The sequence below is a fragment of the Marmota monax genome, unplaced genomic scaffold (assembly GCF_021218885.2).
Source record: "Marmota monax isolate L192 unplaced genomic scaffold, Marmota_monax_Labrador192_F-V1.1 WCK01_AAM20220418_F8-fsc00010, whole genome shotgun sequence".
Lineage (NCBI taxonomy): Eukaryota > Metazoa > Chordata > Mammalia > Rodentia > Sciuridae > Marmota > Marmota monax.
Window position 1 is genome coordinate 4,579,038 of NW_026692321.1, and position 18,899 is coordinate 4,597,936.

The 18,899-nt window shown below is 37.8% G+C and overlaps 1 protein-coding gene across 4 annotated transcripts in view; it reads left to right on the forward strand.

Annotated features, from left to right (window-relative positions):
- Positions 1 to 17,691, forward strand: part of Cpsf3 (cleavage and polyadenylation specific factor 3) — a 35,735-nt gene extending 18,044 nt beyond the window's left edge. For 2 of the 4 annotated variants that reach the window (XM_046441224.2, XM_046441226.2), the window contains 8 exons: positions 2,723 to 2,875; positions 4,421 to 4,529; positions 5,971 to 6,069; positions 7,270 to 7,364; positions 9,292 to 9,379; positions 11,727 to 11,796; positions 14,733 to 14,829; positions 17,489 to 17,691. In XM_046441224.2, coding sequence (XP_046297180.1) covers positions 2,723 to 2,875; positions 4,421 to 4,529; positions 5,971 to 6,069; positions 7,270 to 7,364; positions 9,292 to 9,379; positions 11,727 to 11,796; positions 14,733 to 14,829; positions 17,489 to 17,590 — 813 coding nt within the window. In that variant the 3' untranslated portion in view covers positions 17,591 to 17,691. Of the gene's footprint in view, positions 1 to 2,722; positions 2,876 to 4,420; positions 4,530 to 5,970; positions 6,070 to 7,269; positions 7,365 to 9,291; positions 9,380 to 11,726; positions 11,797 to 14,732; positions 14,830 to 16,740; positions 16,865 to 17,488 lie in introns of all 4 variants that reach the window. The other 2 variants (XM_058578354.1, XM_046441225.2) reach the window with 2 other exon arrangements.
- The last annotated feature ends 1,208 nt before the right edge of the window (positions 17,692 to 18,899 follow it).

An 18,899-nucleotide genomic window follows, 5' to 3' on the forward strand; every position in this document is an offset into this window, starting at 1 on the left:
ATCCCTAGCTTGCTATGTAACCTGGGCACATTATTTAACCTCCTTGTAAATGGGGATGAATGAGAGGACATATCTCTAAAGCACTTATAGGATATGATTGAAATAATATTAAGTAGTGTAAGAATACTTCGGATAGAGGAGAAAGGTAAGTTCTTATAGTTAAAAATTCAAGATTTAAATAGATATTAAACATATTACTGTATAGCTCATTAGTATTACTCGTATTTTTAAGTTTCATGTAATAAAAATAATGGTTATATGTTTTGGTGGAATTAGCGGAATAAACTGAAAATAATATGTATTCTTAAAAGGAGGAACACTTGTGGAACATGCATCTGTAGAAAATAGTTGAAGTTCCTTTTGTGAATATATTAAGTGTTTAATTCGGTGGCACTAACCACATTGTCGGGTTATACAACTGTCACCAGTCTTTATTTTCAAAACTTCATCACCTCAAACAGAAACTCTGTATCCATTTAACTATGACTTCTAGTTACCTTTTCCCTTCCACCCCAGGTTAGCTCTTATCTTCTGTCTCTCTGAATTTAACTATTTTAGGTATTTCATGTTAAGAGGAATTACCACTTAGGATGTGTCCAAGATTTTTCCATGTTACAGCCTGTTATTTAATGCTTTTTATAGCTGAGTAATATTCCATAAATATCATACTTTGTTTATCCATTTATCTGATGGATTGATAGATACTTAGGTTTTTCACCTTGCAGCTTTGAGTTTCATTTCCCCAAAGACTAAATAGAGAACATCTTCTTATGTACTCTTATTTTAATTCTTTCTAGCATGATCGTCCACACAGGAATTTGCCACTGGCCCTTAATGAGCAGATTTTTTGATGGAGAAAATCATTCACCTCCTTAGTATGTAGCTTGTAGAATTTGAGTACAGTGGAGACGCCACCTGTGTGTTTTCTGGTATTTGTGCTTCATAGACATTCGCTAGGATCTTTAAGCCCAGGAGGAAAATCTGTTTTCTCTTCCTCCATTGTCAGCACCTCGTCCTCAGCCCCATTTCATCACTCCAGATTCTATCTCTGCTTACAGTTTAAGTTTTTGGGTTGAACTTGATACCTACCTTTATCAATAACCAGCTCTATCAAAAGTATAGTTACGGATTGGATGTGTAGATCGGTGGTAGATTGCTTGCTTCACATGCATAAGGTTCTGGGTTCAACTCCCAGTACTGCAAAAAAAAAAAAAAAAGGATAGCTTTGATAAAATTATAATTCTCATAGCGTTGGTTGTAGTAGTTGATAATAGGTAGCATTTATTGAATGCTTGTCAAGTGCCAGGTACCATATTAGTGTTTTGTTTTGTTGGTACCAGGGATTGAACTCAGGGGCACTCGACCACTGAGTCACATTCCCAGCCCATTTTTGTATTTTATTTAGAGACAGGGTCTCACTGAGTTGCTTAGGGCCTTGCTAAATTCCTGAGGCTTTCTTTGAACTCATGATCCTCCTTTCTCAGCCTCCTGAACCCCTGGGGTTTCAGGCCTGTACCACTGCACCTGGCATATTAATGTTTTATATGAATCCACTTGTTTAACTATCACAACCAACAGCTGATTTGGGTTTTTTTTTTTTCAGGGGGTGGGGTATTTGTTTGTTTTCTGAGACTGGGGTCTGGCTGAGCTGCTGAGGCTGGCCTCTTGAGTAACTGAGATTTAGATGCAAGTGCTACCACACCTGCCTCCAATATCTGTTTTGTAAATAAGAAACCAAGATGTTAAGTAACTTAGCCAAGGATACACAAATAGTAAACAGTGGGGCCAAGATTTGTGTCCATGTCCTAGGTGCTAAACCTCTGCATAGGAGCCATGTTGGCCATGCTTCGTGAGTCAGATGAGAACCTTCTACCATTGCTCTAGAGGCAAGGAGTGACCTTTTTGTCAGCAGAAAGACTGATCGCCAGTATGATAGTTGTAAAAACAGAAGGGGATATCAGGATATCCCACCCCCCACCTTCACAAAAGCTTCATTTGAAAGTCTTAAAATTAAGTTGGGTGTGTTGGCCCACACATAATTCCAGTGACTTTATAGAGACTGAGGCCAGCCTGGGGCAACTTAGTGAGACCCTGTCTCAAAATAAAATAAAAAAGGACTGGGGGTGTAGCTCAGTGGTGGAGCACCCCTGGGTTCAATCCACAGTACTATATACACAAAAAGTCTCAAACTAGGAAATCTGAAGAAAATTTCCTGAGACAGCAGGAGCAGTAGTAGTAGTTTAACCATGTGCATCTAAAGCTGGCAGAGGCTGTGGAGGTTACCTGGTCCAGATCTTTACAAATGAGAGCACAGACACAGCTAGAAATGTAGAAAAAAGTCATGTATCTTTGTAGTGATATAGAAGTTTCTTTACTCTCAAAGTAGTTCTGCATAACTTTTAAAGCCAAGCAGAATGAAGAAATCTGTGTAAGTTTGGTGAGAGGTCCTTAAAAGCAGCAATGTCTCATAACTTCAGGGGTATCTCTAGTTCATGAATTTAGTTAATGAAGTCAAGGGCCATTATTTATTTCAATAGAGGATGTTTCCTGTGCTTTTTAAAAATTTATCTGGTGGGGCTGGTGTTATAGCTTAATGGTAAAGCATTTGCCTAGCATGTGTGAGCACTGGGTTCAATTCTCAGCACCACATATGAATAAATAAAGGTCCATTATCAACTAAAAAAATTAATTAAAATAAATAAATGAAATTTATTCTATGTAGATTCTAGTCCATGGAGAACAGAATGAAATGGCCAGACTGAAAGCAGCACTGATTCGAGAATATGAAGATAATGATGAAGTTCACATAGAGGTTCACAATCCTCGGAATACAGAGGCTGTGACCTTAAACTTCAGAGGAGAAAAACTAGCCAAGGTAAAGGGTGGTGGCTTCTATTCCCGGCTGTGTGTTTTCTTCTTAAGAAAATGGACCTTCTTTAATGAAATCAAGATGAATACTCGTTTCTACTTAGTACACTACAAGGATGTTATCCTGGTGCTTTTTGTTCTACTAAGTTATTTCTTCAGATGGGAAATTTCCAGGTAGATTAGGTCTTAATACATGGAATCTGACAGCTCCCCGATCCACAGCCCCAGCTTCTTCCCCTCCCCGTGTTGGAGGGTAAGTGTGCTCATGACTGTATGCCACTCCTCTGCCGTGATGTTCTGCCCTCCCCTTATCTAAACACAGTTATGTGGATATAACAGAACCTATTTTATTTATTTTTATGTGATGCTGAGGATCAAACCCAGGGCCTTGCACATGTGAGGCGAGCGCTCTACCACTGAGCCATAACCCCAGCCCCAAATTAATTGTTTTGATGGTGAAATATACTTCCAGAATTTAAAATTGAAATAGTTAAGGAAAACATTACCTGGCATGAAAGAGGGATTCATTGGAAGAAGCCTGCATTTTTACCTCTGTTGATCAAAAATCTTTTGAAGATACTTTTAAGGCCAGCTTTTAAATGATTTATATGAAGTTTTAGGTATCAGACATATGTTAACTTTACAACATTTTTTTAATACATAATGAGCCAGGCATGAAGAAACAAACTGAAGAATAGCCTTTCTTATAATTGAATGGAGGGGAAACAAAAATTAGCAAAACTTAGGATGTGAGATTTTTCCAAAGAAGAGCAAGTGTTTTGTATCTGTGCCTAAATCTTTTTTTTTTTTAATATTTTTTTTTAGTTGTAGTTGGACACATACCTTTATTTAATTTATTTTTTTTTATGTGGTGCTGAGGATGAAACCCATGAGCACGTTGCACGTGCTAGGCGAGTGCTCTACCGCTGAGCTCCAGCCCTAGCCCCAGCCCCTGTGCCTAAATCCTAATGGTTTGCAGTATCATGATGTTTCTCTTATGTCTATAGAAAAATACATTCAATGGAACAATCTAGAACTGTATTTCTCAAAACTCTGCTGGAAGTGATGTAGGGACAAAAGAATTTTTGGAATCAGATAATTTAAGAGACGCCACATTGAACTGAGATCAGGAAAAGCTAAACAACTTATTGGAGTATTGTTCTCTGATAATTTTAGTTATTTAAAAGCATTGCAGGCTTGAGGTATGGCTCAGCAGTAGAAGACTTGCTGGCATGCCCTGAATTCAGTCTCCAGAACCACAAAAAAATTTACTTAAGTAAATTAAGTGTTAACTTTTGTTGTTGAGCTGTTTGGAATTGAACTGAACCCAGCCATTCTTGCCAGATCCATCCCTGTGGATCTTCTCTTTGAGAACTTGTTAGGCTTGGACATGAACCTGGACATAGAGAGATAAAATATAGTGTTTTATAATTTTCAAGGTTAAATTCACATGTTGTTTTTGTAGTTAAAAGGTCTAGTGGTTGTCAATGACTGCCTAAATATCTGCATTCTATTTTCTTTTTTCTTTTTTTTTCCCTTCTTTTTTTAATAGGTCATGGGCTTTTTAGCAGACAAAAAACCAGAACAAGGCCAGCGGGTCTCAGGAATACTTGTTAAAAGAAACTTTAATTATCATATACTTTCTCCTTGTGACCTGTCCAGTAAGTATACTGTTCAATATCAGATATTATTTGACCTCAGCATTGAAAGAAAAATCTATGAAAACCTCTCTTTAATTTAGTAGCCAAATATTTAGTAACAACAAAATAATGAAATAAAAATAGATAAGTCGTCTAAATAGCTTTGTGGAAGAAGAAATCTTTTCTGAACCATTGAAACATTAAAGTTATCTATGAAGTCACTCTTTTCATAATTGAGGTCATGTTCGCCTCTCTCAGGTTGACCTACTGACCTCATACCACTGTTTTCTACCCTTTACATCAGTGCATGGTGTTTTTATTTTCTGAAGTAACTTTGTACTTCTCAGGTGAACATTTTGTTTTTTAACTATCTGTAGGGTTGGTTTGTTCTGTTTGGTATGAAACCCAGATTCATGCATGGTAAAGTGTGTGTTCTACCACTGAGCTACACTTAATGAATCTGTAGTTTTACATCACTTGCTGGACCTGTTCGTTCTCCACCATTCCAAAACAATGATCAGGATGAAGAAACAAAATCTTTCATAAATCTTCTTTAAAGGGAAAAAATTAAAGCCCATCATCCAAGTAACATCAACCATATGGTCAGAAACTGTAGTATATACACATTGAAGCTCATTGTAGAGAAAAATGGAGGTTTGCACCAAGACAGGATTGGATCTAAGTTTATAAGTTGTTTTTTTCCTGAAGTTTATAAACATTTCTACTGAGTTCTATGTTGGTATAAATTCTAAGCCATTGGTAAGAACTTACTTTCCTAATAATACTATCTTCAAGTAAATACTGTGCTTGCTTATATTTGTATAACACTAGTAAATTTTAAGAACTTTACTAAGGAATAAGAAATACCAGATGTATTTAGGAATTTATCCGTGAGGCAGGCCACTTGTCAGCTTTCAAAGTATCACAGGTAAGTGTGAAACTTGTTCCTTCATTCACCACCTGGTGAACCTTTATTCCTATGCCCTGCAGGGGGCTAGGTTTATTAAAGCACTGAAGGTTTATCAAGTCACAGCCTTTTACAGCTCAGTGTAATGAGAGAAGCAGTGTTAGAAAGTGCTCATCACAGTACAGCTCAGGCACATGTCGAGTGCTGGGTGTATGAGGAGAGCTGGCCTGGAGCCATGGCAAGAGCTCTGCAAATTGGGAAACACTGGCCAAGCAGAAGAGAAGGTGGGAGGCAGCTTACGCACTGCTTGGAGAAGTCCAAGAACCTGATGGTTCTGAGGGCAAGGCTGCTTACCCAGAGTTGGAACCCAACTTAACTAGCAGGGCAGGAGGCCATAAGCAGGGACTTGTAGGAGCACTTTGATAGCTTTCAGAAGTGTGTTCTCGTTTAATTTGCTTGCACTTGTTTTTTTTTTAACCCCTGGTATTTTATAAATTGTGTTTTGTGAAACTAGTATTATTTTCTTAAAGTCTGTTTACTCTAATTTCTCTTCAGATTATACCGACTTGGCCATGAGCACTGTGAAACAGACCCAAGCCATACCATACACTGGGCCCTTTAATTTGCTCTATTACCAGCTGCAGAAATTGACAGGTATGTTTATTGAAATTCATTTAATTATTTTACCTCTTTTAGTAAGGTAATTTTACATCTGAGGAAAGATTTTATTCAGCCTCGATAATTGTCTCAGAAGTCTATTTGTACTTCAAATGGTCATATATATTATCACCTTTAGTTGAAAATACACTCATAAATTTTTTTATTTTTATTTTTTTTTAATAAACTTTTTTTTTAAAGCATTTATTTTTATTTTATTTTTTATTTTTTTTTTTTTTAAGAAAGAGAGAGAGAGAGAATTTTAATATTTATTTTTTAGTTTTTGGCAGACACAACAACTTTGTATGTGGTGCTGAGGATCAAACCCGGGCCACACGCATGCCAGGCGAGCGCGCTACCGCTTGAGCCACATCCCCAGCCCCTCATAAATTTTTTTAAATCCCATGATACCTCTTATCTCTAATGTATTTACAACTCTAAAAATATCAGTAGTCTTGTTCCTTGTGTTTAAAATATATTTTAGTTGACTATATCTAAATTTTATCTCTTTTTTTTCTCTTGGTTGAGTCAAACAGATTTTCTAGTTTCATCATTACTGATCTATTTAGCAGGTTTTATAAGAATTAATGGGCTTTGGCCAAAGACCACTGAGAATAAGCCCACTCAATCTGTTTTCATCATTTTGAGTTACAGATTTTTATGTATTAATATAATGAGAGGCAGGAACTTTCTAATAAAGCAATGATATTTCATAAAATTGCTTTCCATCAGAATACACATAGTAAAGTGCTACCATTAAACAAACCAGTATAAGGAAAATCTTTTTTCACCTCTAATCCTTACACTATAATTATGGATAATAACATAGAAAAATTAATAAAATATGTCTGAATTAATCCTTGTTTAAGAGGACAGAAAGAAGACCAGAAAATTTTGATATTGAATAACAATAGAATGTTCCTGTGCAGTGAATAAATTTATGAAGTCAGAGGTAAAGTGACTGGTGTGTTAAGATGCTAGCAGAAGGCCATATCTCTTGTACATGAGTTTTTATAATATGTATTTATATCTTTAATTGCTATAAGCAATTAAAATAAATTCTAGCTGTTTCATTATGCTATTAATTTTTCCATTATTTATTAACTTTATTTAATCCATCTCTATAAGCAGATAAAGTGATGCCTCTGAAAGATGATTAGAAAATTACATACATAATGTAATTCTTTTTTTTTCTAGGTGATGTAGAAGAATTAGAAATTCAAGAAAAACCTGCTCTGAAAGTATTCAAAAATATTACTGTAATACAGGAACCGGGCATGGTGGTACTAGAAGTAAGATAAAATCATTTACCTAAACAAGAGGGAAAAAAGTTTTAAAAAATGCTTACATGTAAATTATAGAGAAAACTAGTTGCTTCCCATTCAGGGGAAAAAATAGTTGGGAAATAAGTTTATGTTTTTCCTTCCAAGATGAACTTTAAATATAATGTAACTGGACATTTTCTATATAATTACATTGCTACTAATAAGTTAAAGCTTAATATTTATTGGGTTCAATAAGTCTGCCACATGAGTCTCAGCTGATTTTGTGGTATGCAGGAATATTTCAGTTAGATAAAAAGGTCATAAAATTCATAAGAAACTGAATTCTGTTAAAACACAAACATGCTGGATGTGGTGGTACACATCTATGATCCCAGTAACTTGGAAGGCAGAGGTAGAATACAATCACAAGTTCAAAGGCAGCCTGTGCAGCTTAGCAAGACCTTTTTTTAAAAAAATAAAAGCGTATTTCAATAGGAAGAATTGGAGATGGTTAACAGCAGATAACAAATACAGTCCATACCCACAAAAATCAGTTTCCATCAGAAATCAATAAATTAAAAGATAAAAACTGAGATGTCTTACCTTCAAAAAAATAAAATAAAAAAATAAAAGCAGACAAACTTGTCTGGTAGCACTTCTTAAAAATGGTATTTTGAAGATTAAAATAAATTTGAAAAGATATGTCAGCTCTGATCCTACTAGAGTTTTGTGATTTAAGCCTAAATTTGATCCAGAAGGCTAAAAACAACAAAAGAAAATGTCAAGCCTGTGGTGCATGTCAGTAATCCCAGCGACTCCGGAGGCTGAGGCAGGAGGATCACATGTTCAAGACCAGCCTAGGCAACTTAGTGAGACCCAATTTCAAAATAAAAAATAAATAGGATTTGGGATATACCTCAGTGATAGCGCACTCCTGGGCTTATTCCCCAGTATCAAAAGAAAAAAAGAAGAAGAAGAATGAAAGTGTCAAAGGAATGGGTTTCTCTAGTATGAAGTTACATAAAATAATATGTAAAATATGATCAGAAAAAGGAAAATTATTAGAGATATTGATTCAACTCTTTCTACTAAATACTATTAGAGAATGTATTTTTGTTTCTAGAGTTAAGAAATCAGAAAACATCTTAGAAAGGTTTTCAAGTGCCTGCTGTTACTTGTAAAAATGCTTTTTGGAGAGGCAGCAAAAATTAGGGAGTGTGCTCATTCCTAAAATTATGCACCTGGTTTCACTAACTTTGGTATATGGGAAGCTTTGTTAGAATAATTGGCACATGAAAGAGCGTCAGGGAATCTTAGTCTTCCAGTAAGAAGCAGAAGTAATATTTTAAAATGTTACCAAATAGGGGATAGGGGTATAACTCAGTGATTGAGCATATACCTAGCATGCGCAAAGCTCTGGCTTCCATCCCCAGTATCAGACATGCACATCTTACCCTGTTACCATGCTGCCTGTGCATCTAACAAAGCTATTAGGAATTTGAGTTTGAATCCAGCACCAGCAATAATCTTATGCAAATTACTTTAGAGTCAGTTTTCTTCTTTATAAAATGAAATCAATTGTACTATTTTTCAAAAAATATTTTTAGTTGTAGATGGACACAATACCTTTATTTTTATTTATTTACTTATTTTTATGTGGTGCTAAGAATTGAACCCAGTGCCTCATACGAGAGGCAAGTGCTCTACCACTAAGCTACAACCCCAGCCCCTAATTGTACTATTTGTTATGAGAATTAAATAATATGTATAAAACACCTTGCCACAAAGAAAGTGCTTAGTATACTTTTATGATTAAAAAAGAAAATTAGGGATGTTCAACATTATTAGTTAATTTCAGTGAAAATGCTAAAACCAGTAGCCCTGCCTATACAGTCCCTGGCTGGCTGGGTGAGTGCCAGAGCTCTGCCTTCCTAACTCTGCCTTTGCCTTCCAGTGGCTGGCAAACCCTTCTAATGACATGTATGCTGACACAGTAACAACGGTGATCTTAGAAGTTCAGTCAAATCCGAAAATAAGGAAAGGTACAGAATTTTTACTTTCATCTATCTGTTCTTTCATCTGTTCTGATTCTGTGAACTAAAAGGAAGTAGAGTCCTAAATTAGAACTTTAAATCTAATTGTTTTATTCCTTTGTAATCTTTGAGGTGCATACACAACAGTGCATATTACCAATATTTTCCTTTTTGTTTGGTCTCTTCATTCCTACTATGGTTGCAATTAAGATGAAGGTAAAATTCCTTTAGTTATAGTCCTCTTAAACATAGCTGAAGGAGATTCCAAAATATGGCTGAATTAAGTGAGCTTGTGGGGCTGGGGATGTGGCTCAAGCGGTAGCGCGCTCGCCTGGCATGTGTGCGGCCCGGGTTCGATCCTCAGCACCACATACAAAGATGTTGTGTCCGCCGAAAAAACTAAAAAATAAATATTAAAAAAAAAAAAAATTAAGTGAGCTTGTGTGTTAGGAAGACTCTTGGTGTGTAATAAACCTTGTTAGAATAGCATCTCCCTCTTGGACAATTTTCAACCAAAGAAAACACCAATGGAAATGTTTTTATGTAATTTTTTACACCTTCATTCTGTTTGATACATAATTCAGTGTAAAACATGTCTTCAGATTTGTGTCTTTACTATAGAGTGGCTCTTGTTGCTAGTCAGTCACTGGAATGTTTGAGAAATTGCCCATCCTATATTCCCATCCTCAGAGCCTGTTCTCTGGTAGAATATTCCTGTTTCTTAATGTTAAACATATGTGAAGGGCTGGGATTGTGGCTCAGTGGTAGAGTGCTCGCCTAGCATGCATGAGGCACTGGGTTCAATCCTCAGTACTACGTAAATGTAAAATAAAGATATTGTGTCCACTAAGTATTTAAAAAAATATATTTGTGTGTGTGTGTGTGTGTGTGCAGTTCTTTGATTTCAGGAGAATTAAATTTAGCTGACTACTGCTTCATTATTCATGTTCTTTATAACTAGCTACATCAAATCTAAATTATTCATTTGGGATAGATGCAGTGGTACACACCTGTAATCCCAGCAGCTCAAGAGGCTGAGACAGGAAGATCACAAATTCAAAAACAGCCTCAACAACTTAAGTGAGGCCCTAAGCAACTTAGTGAGACCCTGTCTCAAAATTAAAAAGGAAAAGGTCTGGGATAGTTGTGGTAAAGCACACCTGGGTGTTCAGTCCCCACTACCAAAACAAACAGAAAAAAGAAAGAAGAAAAAAAAAAACTCTCACATTACTTTTTTGCCTTCCTTTTTGTTGTTGTTATTGTTCAAGATAGAAGCAGGAGGATCGAGAGTTAAAGCCAGTCTCAACAATTTCGAGGCGCTAAGCAACTCATTGAGATCCTGTCTCTAAATAAAATACAAAATTGGGCTGGAGATGTGGCTCAGTGGTCGAGTGGTTCAATCCCCGGTACCAAAAAAAAAAAGGTTCATCCATGTTGTAAATAAATCAGTACTTCATTTTTCTTTTTAAATAACTTTATTTATTCATTCATTTTTTTAATGTGTTGCTGGGGAATGAACCCAGTGCCTCACACGTTAGGCAAGCGGGCTTTACCACTGAGCCACACCCCAGCTCCTCTTTTTTTTATTTTAATAGCCAAATAATTTCCCAGTATGGATATAACATGTTTTGCCCATCAGTTCATCAGCTGGTAAACATTTGAGGTGTTCCTGCCTTCAGCTGCTATAAATAAAGCCACCATAGATCTTTGTAAATTTTTGTGCAGGGTTTGCAGAGCATAATTGAATGCTCAAGGCCCTGCTGGGCTCAGTGACACATACCTGTAATCCCAGCAGCTCAGGAGGCTGAGACAGGCAGATCACAAGTTCAAAGCCAGTCTTAGCAATTTAGCAAGGCCCTAAATAATTTAGGGAGACCCTATCTCTAATAAAATACAAAAAGGGCTGGGAAATGACTCAATGACCCCAGATTAAGTGCACCTGGGTTCAATCCCCAGTACGGTGGGTTGGGGGGGGGGGGGGCTGGGGTGGAGGAAGCTGAGACAGGAAGACATGGGCAAGTTCAAGGCTAGCCTCTGCAGCTTGGCAAGACCCTGTCTCAAAGTAGAACTTTTAGAAAATGGCTGGGGATGCAGCTCAGTGGTAGAACACCTCTGCATTCAGTCCCTAGTACCACAAAATGGTGATAATAATGACTAAAAGCAATCTTAAGTCTCATCTTGTGGGTCTTAAATAAGAACACAAAATACAGTGATGCCAGTGCCAAGCTGGGCTAAGCTGGTGGGCGGAGCAGCAATGTGCTTGCACTTCAGCGCTTCATAGCTGATCATTCTGGTCATGGATTTGGAATTGTTAGAATAGAAACTTGGAAATTGAACTCTGTCCTTTTCCCCCCAGGTGCAGTACAAAAGGCTTCTAAGAAATTAGAAATGCACATTTACAGCAAGAGGTTGGAAATCATGCTCCAGTAAGTCTCTTACTCATCATCGCCCAACCAGGAAGTAAGGATGGGTGGGAGGAGCCCTGAACTCTGCTCTGGCACATTCGCATACTGGCTGTGTGATGCAAGCCAGGGCAGCTTCACTCTGCTAGATTCCTGGTGTGGGACCTGCCTGGCCAGCTGCCTACATTCATATAACAGGGCCTCGGGATGTGCTGACAGGCTGGCACCATCAACCACAGACCCTTGACTCAGGATGATTTTATATTTACTACTTTTGTTTGTTTTCCTGCAGTTCTGGGGATTGAACCTAATGTTGCTCTACACCTGTGCTACATCTCCAGACTTTTTTATTTTTTATCTTGAGACAGCATCTTGCTAAAGTTGCTTAGGGCCTCACTAAGTTGCTGAGGCTGACCTTGAATTTATAATCCTCTTGCCTCAACTTCCAAGCCTCTGGGATTACCAGTGTGCACCACTGTACCCTACGTGTTTGCTTCTTAAATATGAATTCTTTGATAAAAGGGGTTTCATTCTAGACTTTCTCAGATATGAAGTCTGTAGCTGTGCAATACTTTTCATATTGGTATTTTTCTGAACACCAGATAATTAAGTCCTTTGCCTTTCTATAAGTATTCTTTAAATCTGATTTTGGAATGTTTTTCCAAGTAAAATAATCTTGTAAAGAGTAGATAGCTATGATTTATAATTTCAGCACCTAGTACAATGTTCCTTGTATGTGGTAATCTCTCAAATACTTGTTAAAAAATGACTTCTAGTTTTAAATTGAAGGTTACTTAATTATACATCTTAACAAAATAAGGTGTTCTATATGTTTGGAAGATTTTTGCATTAGCATTTCTGTTTCTTTCATTCTTTTTCCCACATTTCACACTTGATAATAGTGGCTTTTAAAAAATGGATAAGTTTCTATTGGGTTTTCTGTTTGTTCATTTGTGTTTTTAGAAATAGTCTCACTGTGTTGCCAAGGTTGGCCTCAAATTCCTGAATTCAAGTGAACCTCCTACCTCAGCCTCCTCAGTAGCTGAAACTGCAGCACATGCTACTGCACCCAGCTTATTCACCCAGTGGATAACAGGATTTAAATGATGACTTAGCCTATAGAAGCTGTCACACATCTTCAGAAACAGTGTTCTTGGTGCTGGCATTTTGATTTTAAGAAGCGTCCCTTGTCACATAAACTAGACAAGCCATAGGAGCAGAGCTGTCTTTGCCACTGACAAGGGTGCTAACTCTGTCAGTTTCCAGCCCTGTGGCTAAGTAGCTCTGAGTCTCTTGCTCTTTCTGCAGGGGTTTTGCTCTGCACTGACCTGCCAGTGTGATGAGGCTGTGGGACTTTTCCCCAGCATGTGGAGAAGAGGGATATGCACAATTTTACCTTGGATTTCAAAGGGGTTAGGTGACCTCTCCTCAAAGCCTTTCCTGGGACCCAGGTTGAGAGCCCTGTTGACGTGGGTGTCCTGCTTTCCAGATCTGAGTAGGTTCGGGACTGCAGCAGTCCTGCTCTCAGGCTCTGCAGAAATAGAGAACGTGGGGCTCCCTGCCGTAGTCAGCTGGCCCAGTATCTTCAGTCCAACCAACAGTCAATTATGTGAAAAACAATTGCAACTTGTTTTCCTGACTTTTGAATATATTTCTATATTTGAAATATATTATTTGGTCTGGGTATATAGCTTAGTGGTAGCATACCTAGCATACAAAAGGCCCTGGGTTTGATCCCCAGCACAGGATTGGGGGGGGGGGGGGAAGAAATATGGTATTTTTCCTTAGTACTGATTTACCCAGACAGATTTATTCAAATATATTCATTTTTTACAGTACTAGGGATCAAACCCAGGAACACTGTACCCCTGAGCTACACCCCAGAAATTTTTTTTTAATTTTGAGACAGGATCTCATTGAGTTGCTGCAGTTAACCTTGATCTTATGATCCTCATGCCTCAGCCTCCTAAGTTGCTAGGGTTATGTGTGTGTGTGTTGTGCTGGAGATTGAACCCAGGGCCTTGTGCATTCGAGGCAAGTACTCTACCAACTGAGCTATATCCCCAGTCCTCAAACACATTATTAACATTTACTGTCTAAAAGAACAAGCAGTTGGTCCCTCCCCACTGCCAGTTCAATACAGTGTTGTCAGTGTCTGATTCTGTCAGAGGGCTGTTTTATGGAGCTTTTATATTCATTAACTGCATCCAGACTATTAATTGGACTACTGTTTTCAAATACCCCTGTAACTGATCATAACAGTGTTGAAATTAATGATTAAACTATAGTCCCTCAATAACAGAAATGGTATTGTCATGTATCTGTATCCCCAGTACTTGGCTCCACACCAGACACTAGAAGGTGCTCAGTCAAAACTGAGCTTCATGAATACAAAGTAGGCATTTGACTAAAAGGAGTGGACAGCTAGTGAACTTAGGAGCCAGTGATGCCCACATACCTGGACTTAAATTCCAACTCAACAGCTTACAAGCTTTGAGGATTTTAGCAAATCACTAACCTCTCTTTTTATTCCTCGTGTGTCAAAGAATCTTTACCAAAATCATTATACATTAAGGTAATGTATATTTTGGGCTAGGGTTGTGGCTCAGTGTAGAGCACTTGCCTAGCATGTGTGAGGCACTGGGTTCGATCCTCAGCATCATATATAAAAATAAATAAATAAAATAAAGGTATTGTGTCCATCTAAACTAAAAAAAAAAAAGATAATGTATATAAAGTGCTTAGTATAATGCCTCCTCGATGGAACATACTTAATAAATGATGCTATTTTACCTGATTTTAAAAACTAATAAATTATATCAAGGTAAACAATATGTATACCTCAGGAATAGATATCAGTACTTCACTTTGGAACTAGGATTTATCTTCAATTTTATTTTTTTCCCCAAATATACAAAGCAGGACCCTTCTATTAACATGTCATCTTTATTTATTTTAAGGGACATATTTGGAGAAGAATGTGTAAGTGTAAAAGATGGTTCTGTCCTTAGCGTCACCGTGGATGGGAAAACAGCTAATATTAACTTGGACACACGGGTACGTAACTGTTCCTACATTTCAAACCATTTGGAACATAAAGTGAGGACAGAAATAATTTCTGATCCCACACCTAACACAGTTTTTGTTTGTTTGCTTTTTTCAGCCTGGCATTTCCTCACAGTGTATTCTCCATATTCTTACTTACATATTTAAGTTACAAAGTATTCTTTAGGGAAATGTTTCAGCTTGTCTTCATTCACCTTAGCCTTTCTCTACTTTGGCATCCAGTTGATTTTTTCAGAGAAGCTGCTCCTGTTTCCTCCAGCAAGATACATGTGGCTTTTCTAAATGTTGGCTTTCAGGGGTGGGGTTTAAATTTATTTTACCTCAGTAGAAAAAATAAACTAAGACATGAACATATACTTCACTAGGGAAGGAGTATCAGTAGCCAGTAAGTTTAAAACAAATATCCAGATCCACTAATACAGAAATCGCAAACCTAATATTTCTGCAAAGCAGTTTGGCATCAAAAGCTTTAATAGAGTAAGGTCTTTGTCTACAACTCTGCTTATTAGATTTTACTAAAGAAAAGAATTAAACAGATGCACAAAGATAGTGTACAACAGTATCCATTTAAGCATTTTTTAAAATGGCAAGGGATGAGCTGAGAATATAAAACAATAATTGAGCACTTTCATAGCATATACAAGGCCCTGCCTAGTATGTGCAAAGCCCTGGTTTGATCCCCGGCACTGTAAAAAGAAAAAAAAATGGTAAGAAACTTAAATCCAAAAGTAGGAGATAATAAATGATATAACTAAATATAAATAAATTGTGTATATGGCATTTTCTTATATTTGAAGTACAGCCATCAAGACAGTTGGGCCAGGCACAATGGTGCATACCTGTAATCCCAGGGGCTCTGGAGACTTGAGACAGGAGAATAGCGAGTTCAAAGCCAGCCTCAGCAATTTAGCGAGGCCTGAGCAACTCAGTGAGACCCTGTCTCTAATAAAATACAAAATAAGGCTGGGAATGTGGCTTAGTGGTCAAGTGCCCCTGAGTTCAATCCCCAGTATCTACAAAAATTTTTTTAAATAACAAGAAAGTTGGTGCAGCTGGCTGAGGTGCATGCCTATAATCCCAGTGGTTCAGGAGGCTGACAGAAGAATCACAAGTTCAAGGCCAGAATCAGCAACTCATCGAGGGCCTAAACAACTTAGTGAGACCCTGTCTCAAAATAAAAAGGGCTGGGGATGCGACTGAGCAGTAAAGTACCCCTGGGTTAAATCCTCAGTACCAAAAAAAAAAAAAATGTTGGTGCAGATTCATTAATACACAGAGTTGTCCACTACATTGTTGAGAAAAAAAGTTATAAGGCAGCATGTATGATAAAGTATCCCATTTTTGTTTCAATTTAAAAGTGTGTATATATATGTATATATGTAAGAAAAGTGTGGGGCTGGGGCTGGGACTCAGCATTAACACATTTGCCTAGGTTTGATTCTCAGTATTGCATGTAAATAAATAAAAGTCTATCAACAACTAAAAAAAAATTTTAAACCATAATATCTAAAAAAATAAGTGTGTGTGTGTATACATATACATTCCCACCCACATATATATCTATAGGCTGAGGTAGAGCACTTGTCTAGCATGTGTAAGGCACTGGGTTTGATCCTTAGCATCACAGATAGATAGATAGATAGATAGATAGATAGATAGATAGATGGATGTAGCTATACAACTTAAAAAAATTGTTTTAAAGGGTATATGTGTTTGTGTGTGTGTGTAACTAAAAGTCTTCACTGTTATACACTGAAATGTTAGCAGTAATCATTTGGTCATAGAATTGAGAATTTGCTTTTTCCATCTTAAATTATTAAATGGAGAATATTTTTTTAATTATTTTTATTTTTTTTTAAAGAGAAAGAGAGAGAGAGAGAATTTTTAATATTTATTTTTTAGTTTTCGGCGGACACAACATCTCTGTTTGTATGTGGTGCTGAGGATCGAACCCGGGCCGCACGCATGCCAAGTGAGCGCGCCACCGCTTGAGCCACATCCCCAGCCCAAATGGAGAATATTTATAGTATGATTTTTTAAGCATTTTAACAGTGTAGTGTTTCATGGTTGAGCTTTAAGAAGTAACTATGAGATTATTAGTGTAAATCAAATTAAATACCAAATATTGAGTAGATGACCACCTCCATTGCTTGCCAAAAGTACTTTTTGTTGTACCACCTAGCTTCCTTGGACTAGCATTGCCTGGACCAAATATGGGCAATTCCGTGTAGTTCTCTACACCTTTCCATATTCTGAATTTCAGTGCAAGTAGTGATTATTATTTAAAAGTTTTAAACCCATTTCTGCTACTTTTTCCCTCCTGACACTTGCCAAATTTCTTTCTTTTTGTGGCCCCACTGTTTGCACCTCCTTTCCCCCACCCCCTCTTTCCTAGGACTCACCTTCCAGCTTCTTCTAAGGCAGGGCTCAATATTTCCCCGCCCTCAGCTCACCTCTAATTAGGACCATGCGTGTGTCAGGACGGGCTTGGTACCCTGTACCTGTTCTAGGTGTGCAGACTAGTAGTTCTACCCCTTGGTCATCAGTCCTCCAATGCCCTCCACCCTTACAGAAGATGGCTTGTTCTTAGACTGTTTATCCTCCATATAATTATAGACTCCAAAAGGCATGTTTGTGCTTTCACTTTCAGACTGTAGAATGTGAAGAAGGAAGTGAAGACGATGAGTCCCTCCGAGAAATGGTGGAATTGGCTGCACAGAGGCTGTATGAGGCACTCACGCCCGTTCACTGACTACCTTTTATCACTGTGTGTGTTAAAAGCTTTTTTTAATTTTGAGTCTACTTCTATTATTTCAAATAAAATACCTTAGTTTTCTGGGGGTAGCCTGTTTACCTTTGATATCAAATGGCCTTTATTCCAGCAACACACTAAATTACCAACTAATCTGTCCATTTTTCTAGAATTAACTACTGAATAAACTGCTCATTATTTTAGAATTGATTCTGCCTCCCAGAATGTATGCAGTTTCACTGAAATCTTTTGATATGTTCATAGGAAATGAGTCAGAATTTCTTATTATATTTACTAAGGAAAGAAAATAGTGTTTTGTATTTTCACATCTATATTCTGAATTTCAGTGCAAGTAATGATTATGATTTAAAAGTTTTAAACCCATTTCTGTTACTTCCCTCCTGACACTCTTGCCAAATTCCTTTCTTTTTGTGGCCCCACTGTTTGCACCCCCTTTCCCCCATCCCCACTTTCGTAGGACTCACCTTCCAGCTTCTTCTAAGGCAGGATGTAAAACCCCACAAAGGGTCCCAGCCCTAGTCCTTCCCGGCCCCTTCAGCCAGCATGGCCAAGGGTGGAGCAGGCAGTTTCTTAGGTCTTGGAGCCTTTACCCTTGGGACCAGAACCAGTCTAGGAACCTGGAGGAAGGGAGCAGAGGAGACAGCCTAGAGGGTTTACCTTGGCTTTACAAGGTTCTGGGGATCCAGCCTCTGGGTTAGGGGAATATGTTGGAAACTAAGGCGGCTGGTCAGACTACAGCAGGCAGGATGGAGGTTATAGTGCAGAAAGGACTTCTAGATGGCACTCAGCAGTAGCCAGCCAACCTGCAAATGTGAAAAAGGGAGCCAGTCTAGTCTCATCAGCCTGGTTTTAGGAATCCAGGTGTCCTGTGAGAACATTGACTTGGGAGTAGGGTGGGGTCCTGGACTTCTGGAAAGACAAAGAGGTGGTGAAAGGAAGAGAGGTTCTCAAATTCTTAATTTGTACATTTTTTAAAATATGACTTTAAAGACTCATTTTCTTTATAGTATCTACACATTCAGGTCAGGAAAATTCAGTTTTTATTACTCAAATGTATTCAGGTGGCAGTTGTTGATTTGTTTCTTGTGTAAATTTGCTCATTGGTCTAATTTCCTGAAGTATGTTTAACATTGCAGGAGTGTCTGCAGTTTAGCTCTGCTAGGGATCTATAATGAAAATGGCCTGATTGACACTCCCCCCCAGGAACAAACAAGTGCACTGCTAGCCAGCATCTTCCCTCACAACTGTCCACGGAGCTCATGGGCTTCATCTCTTAGTGATATGACCT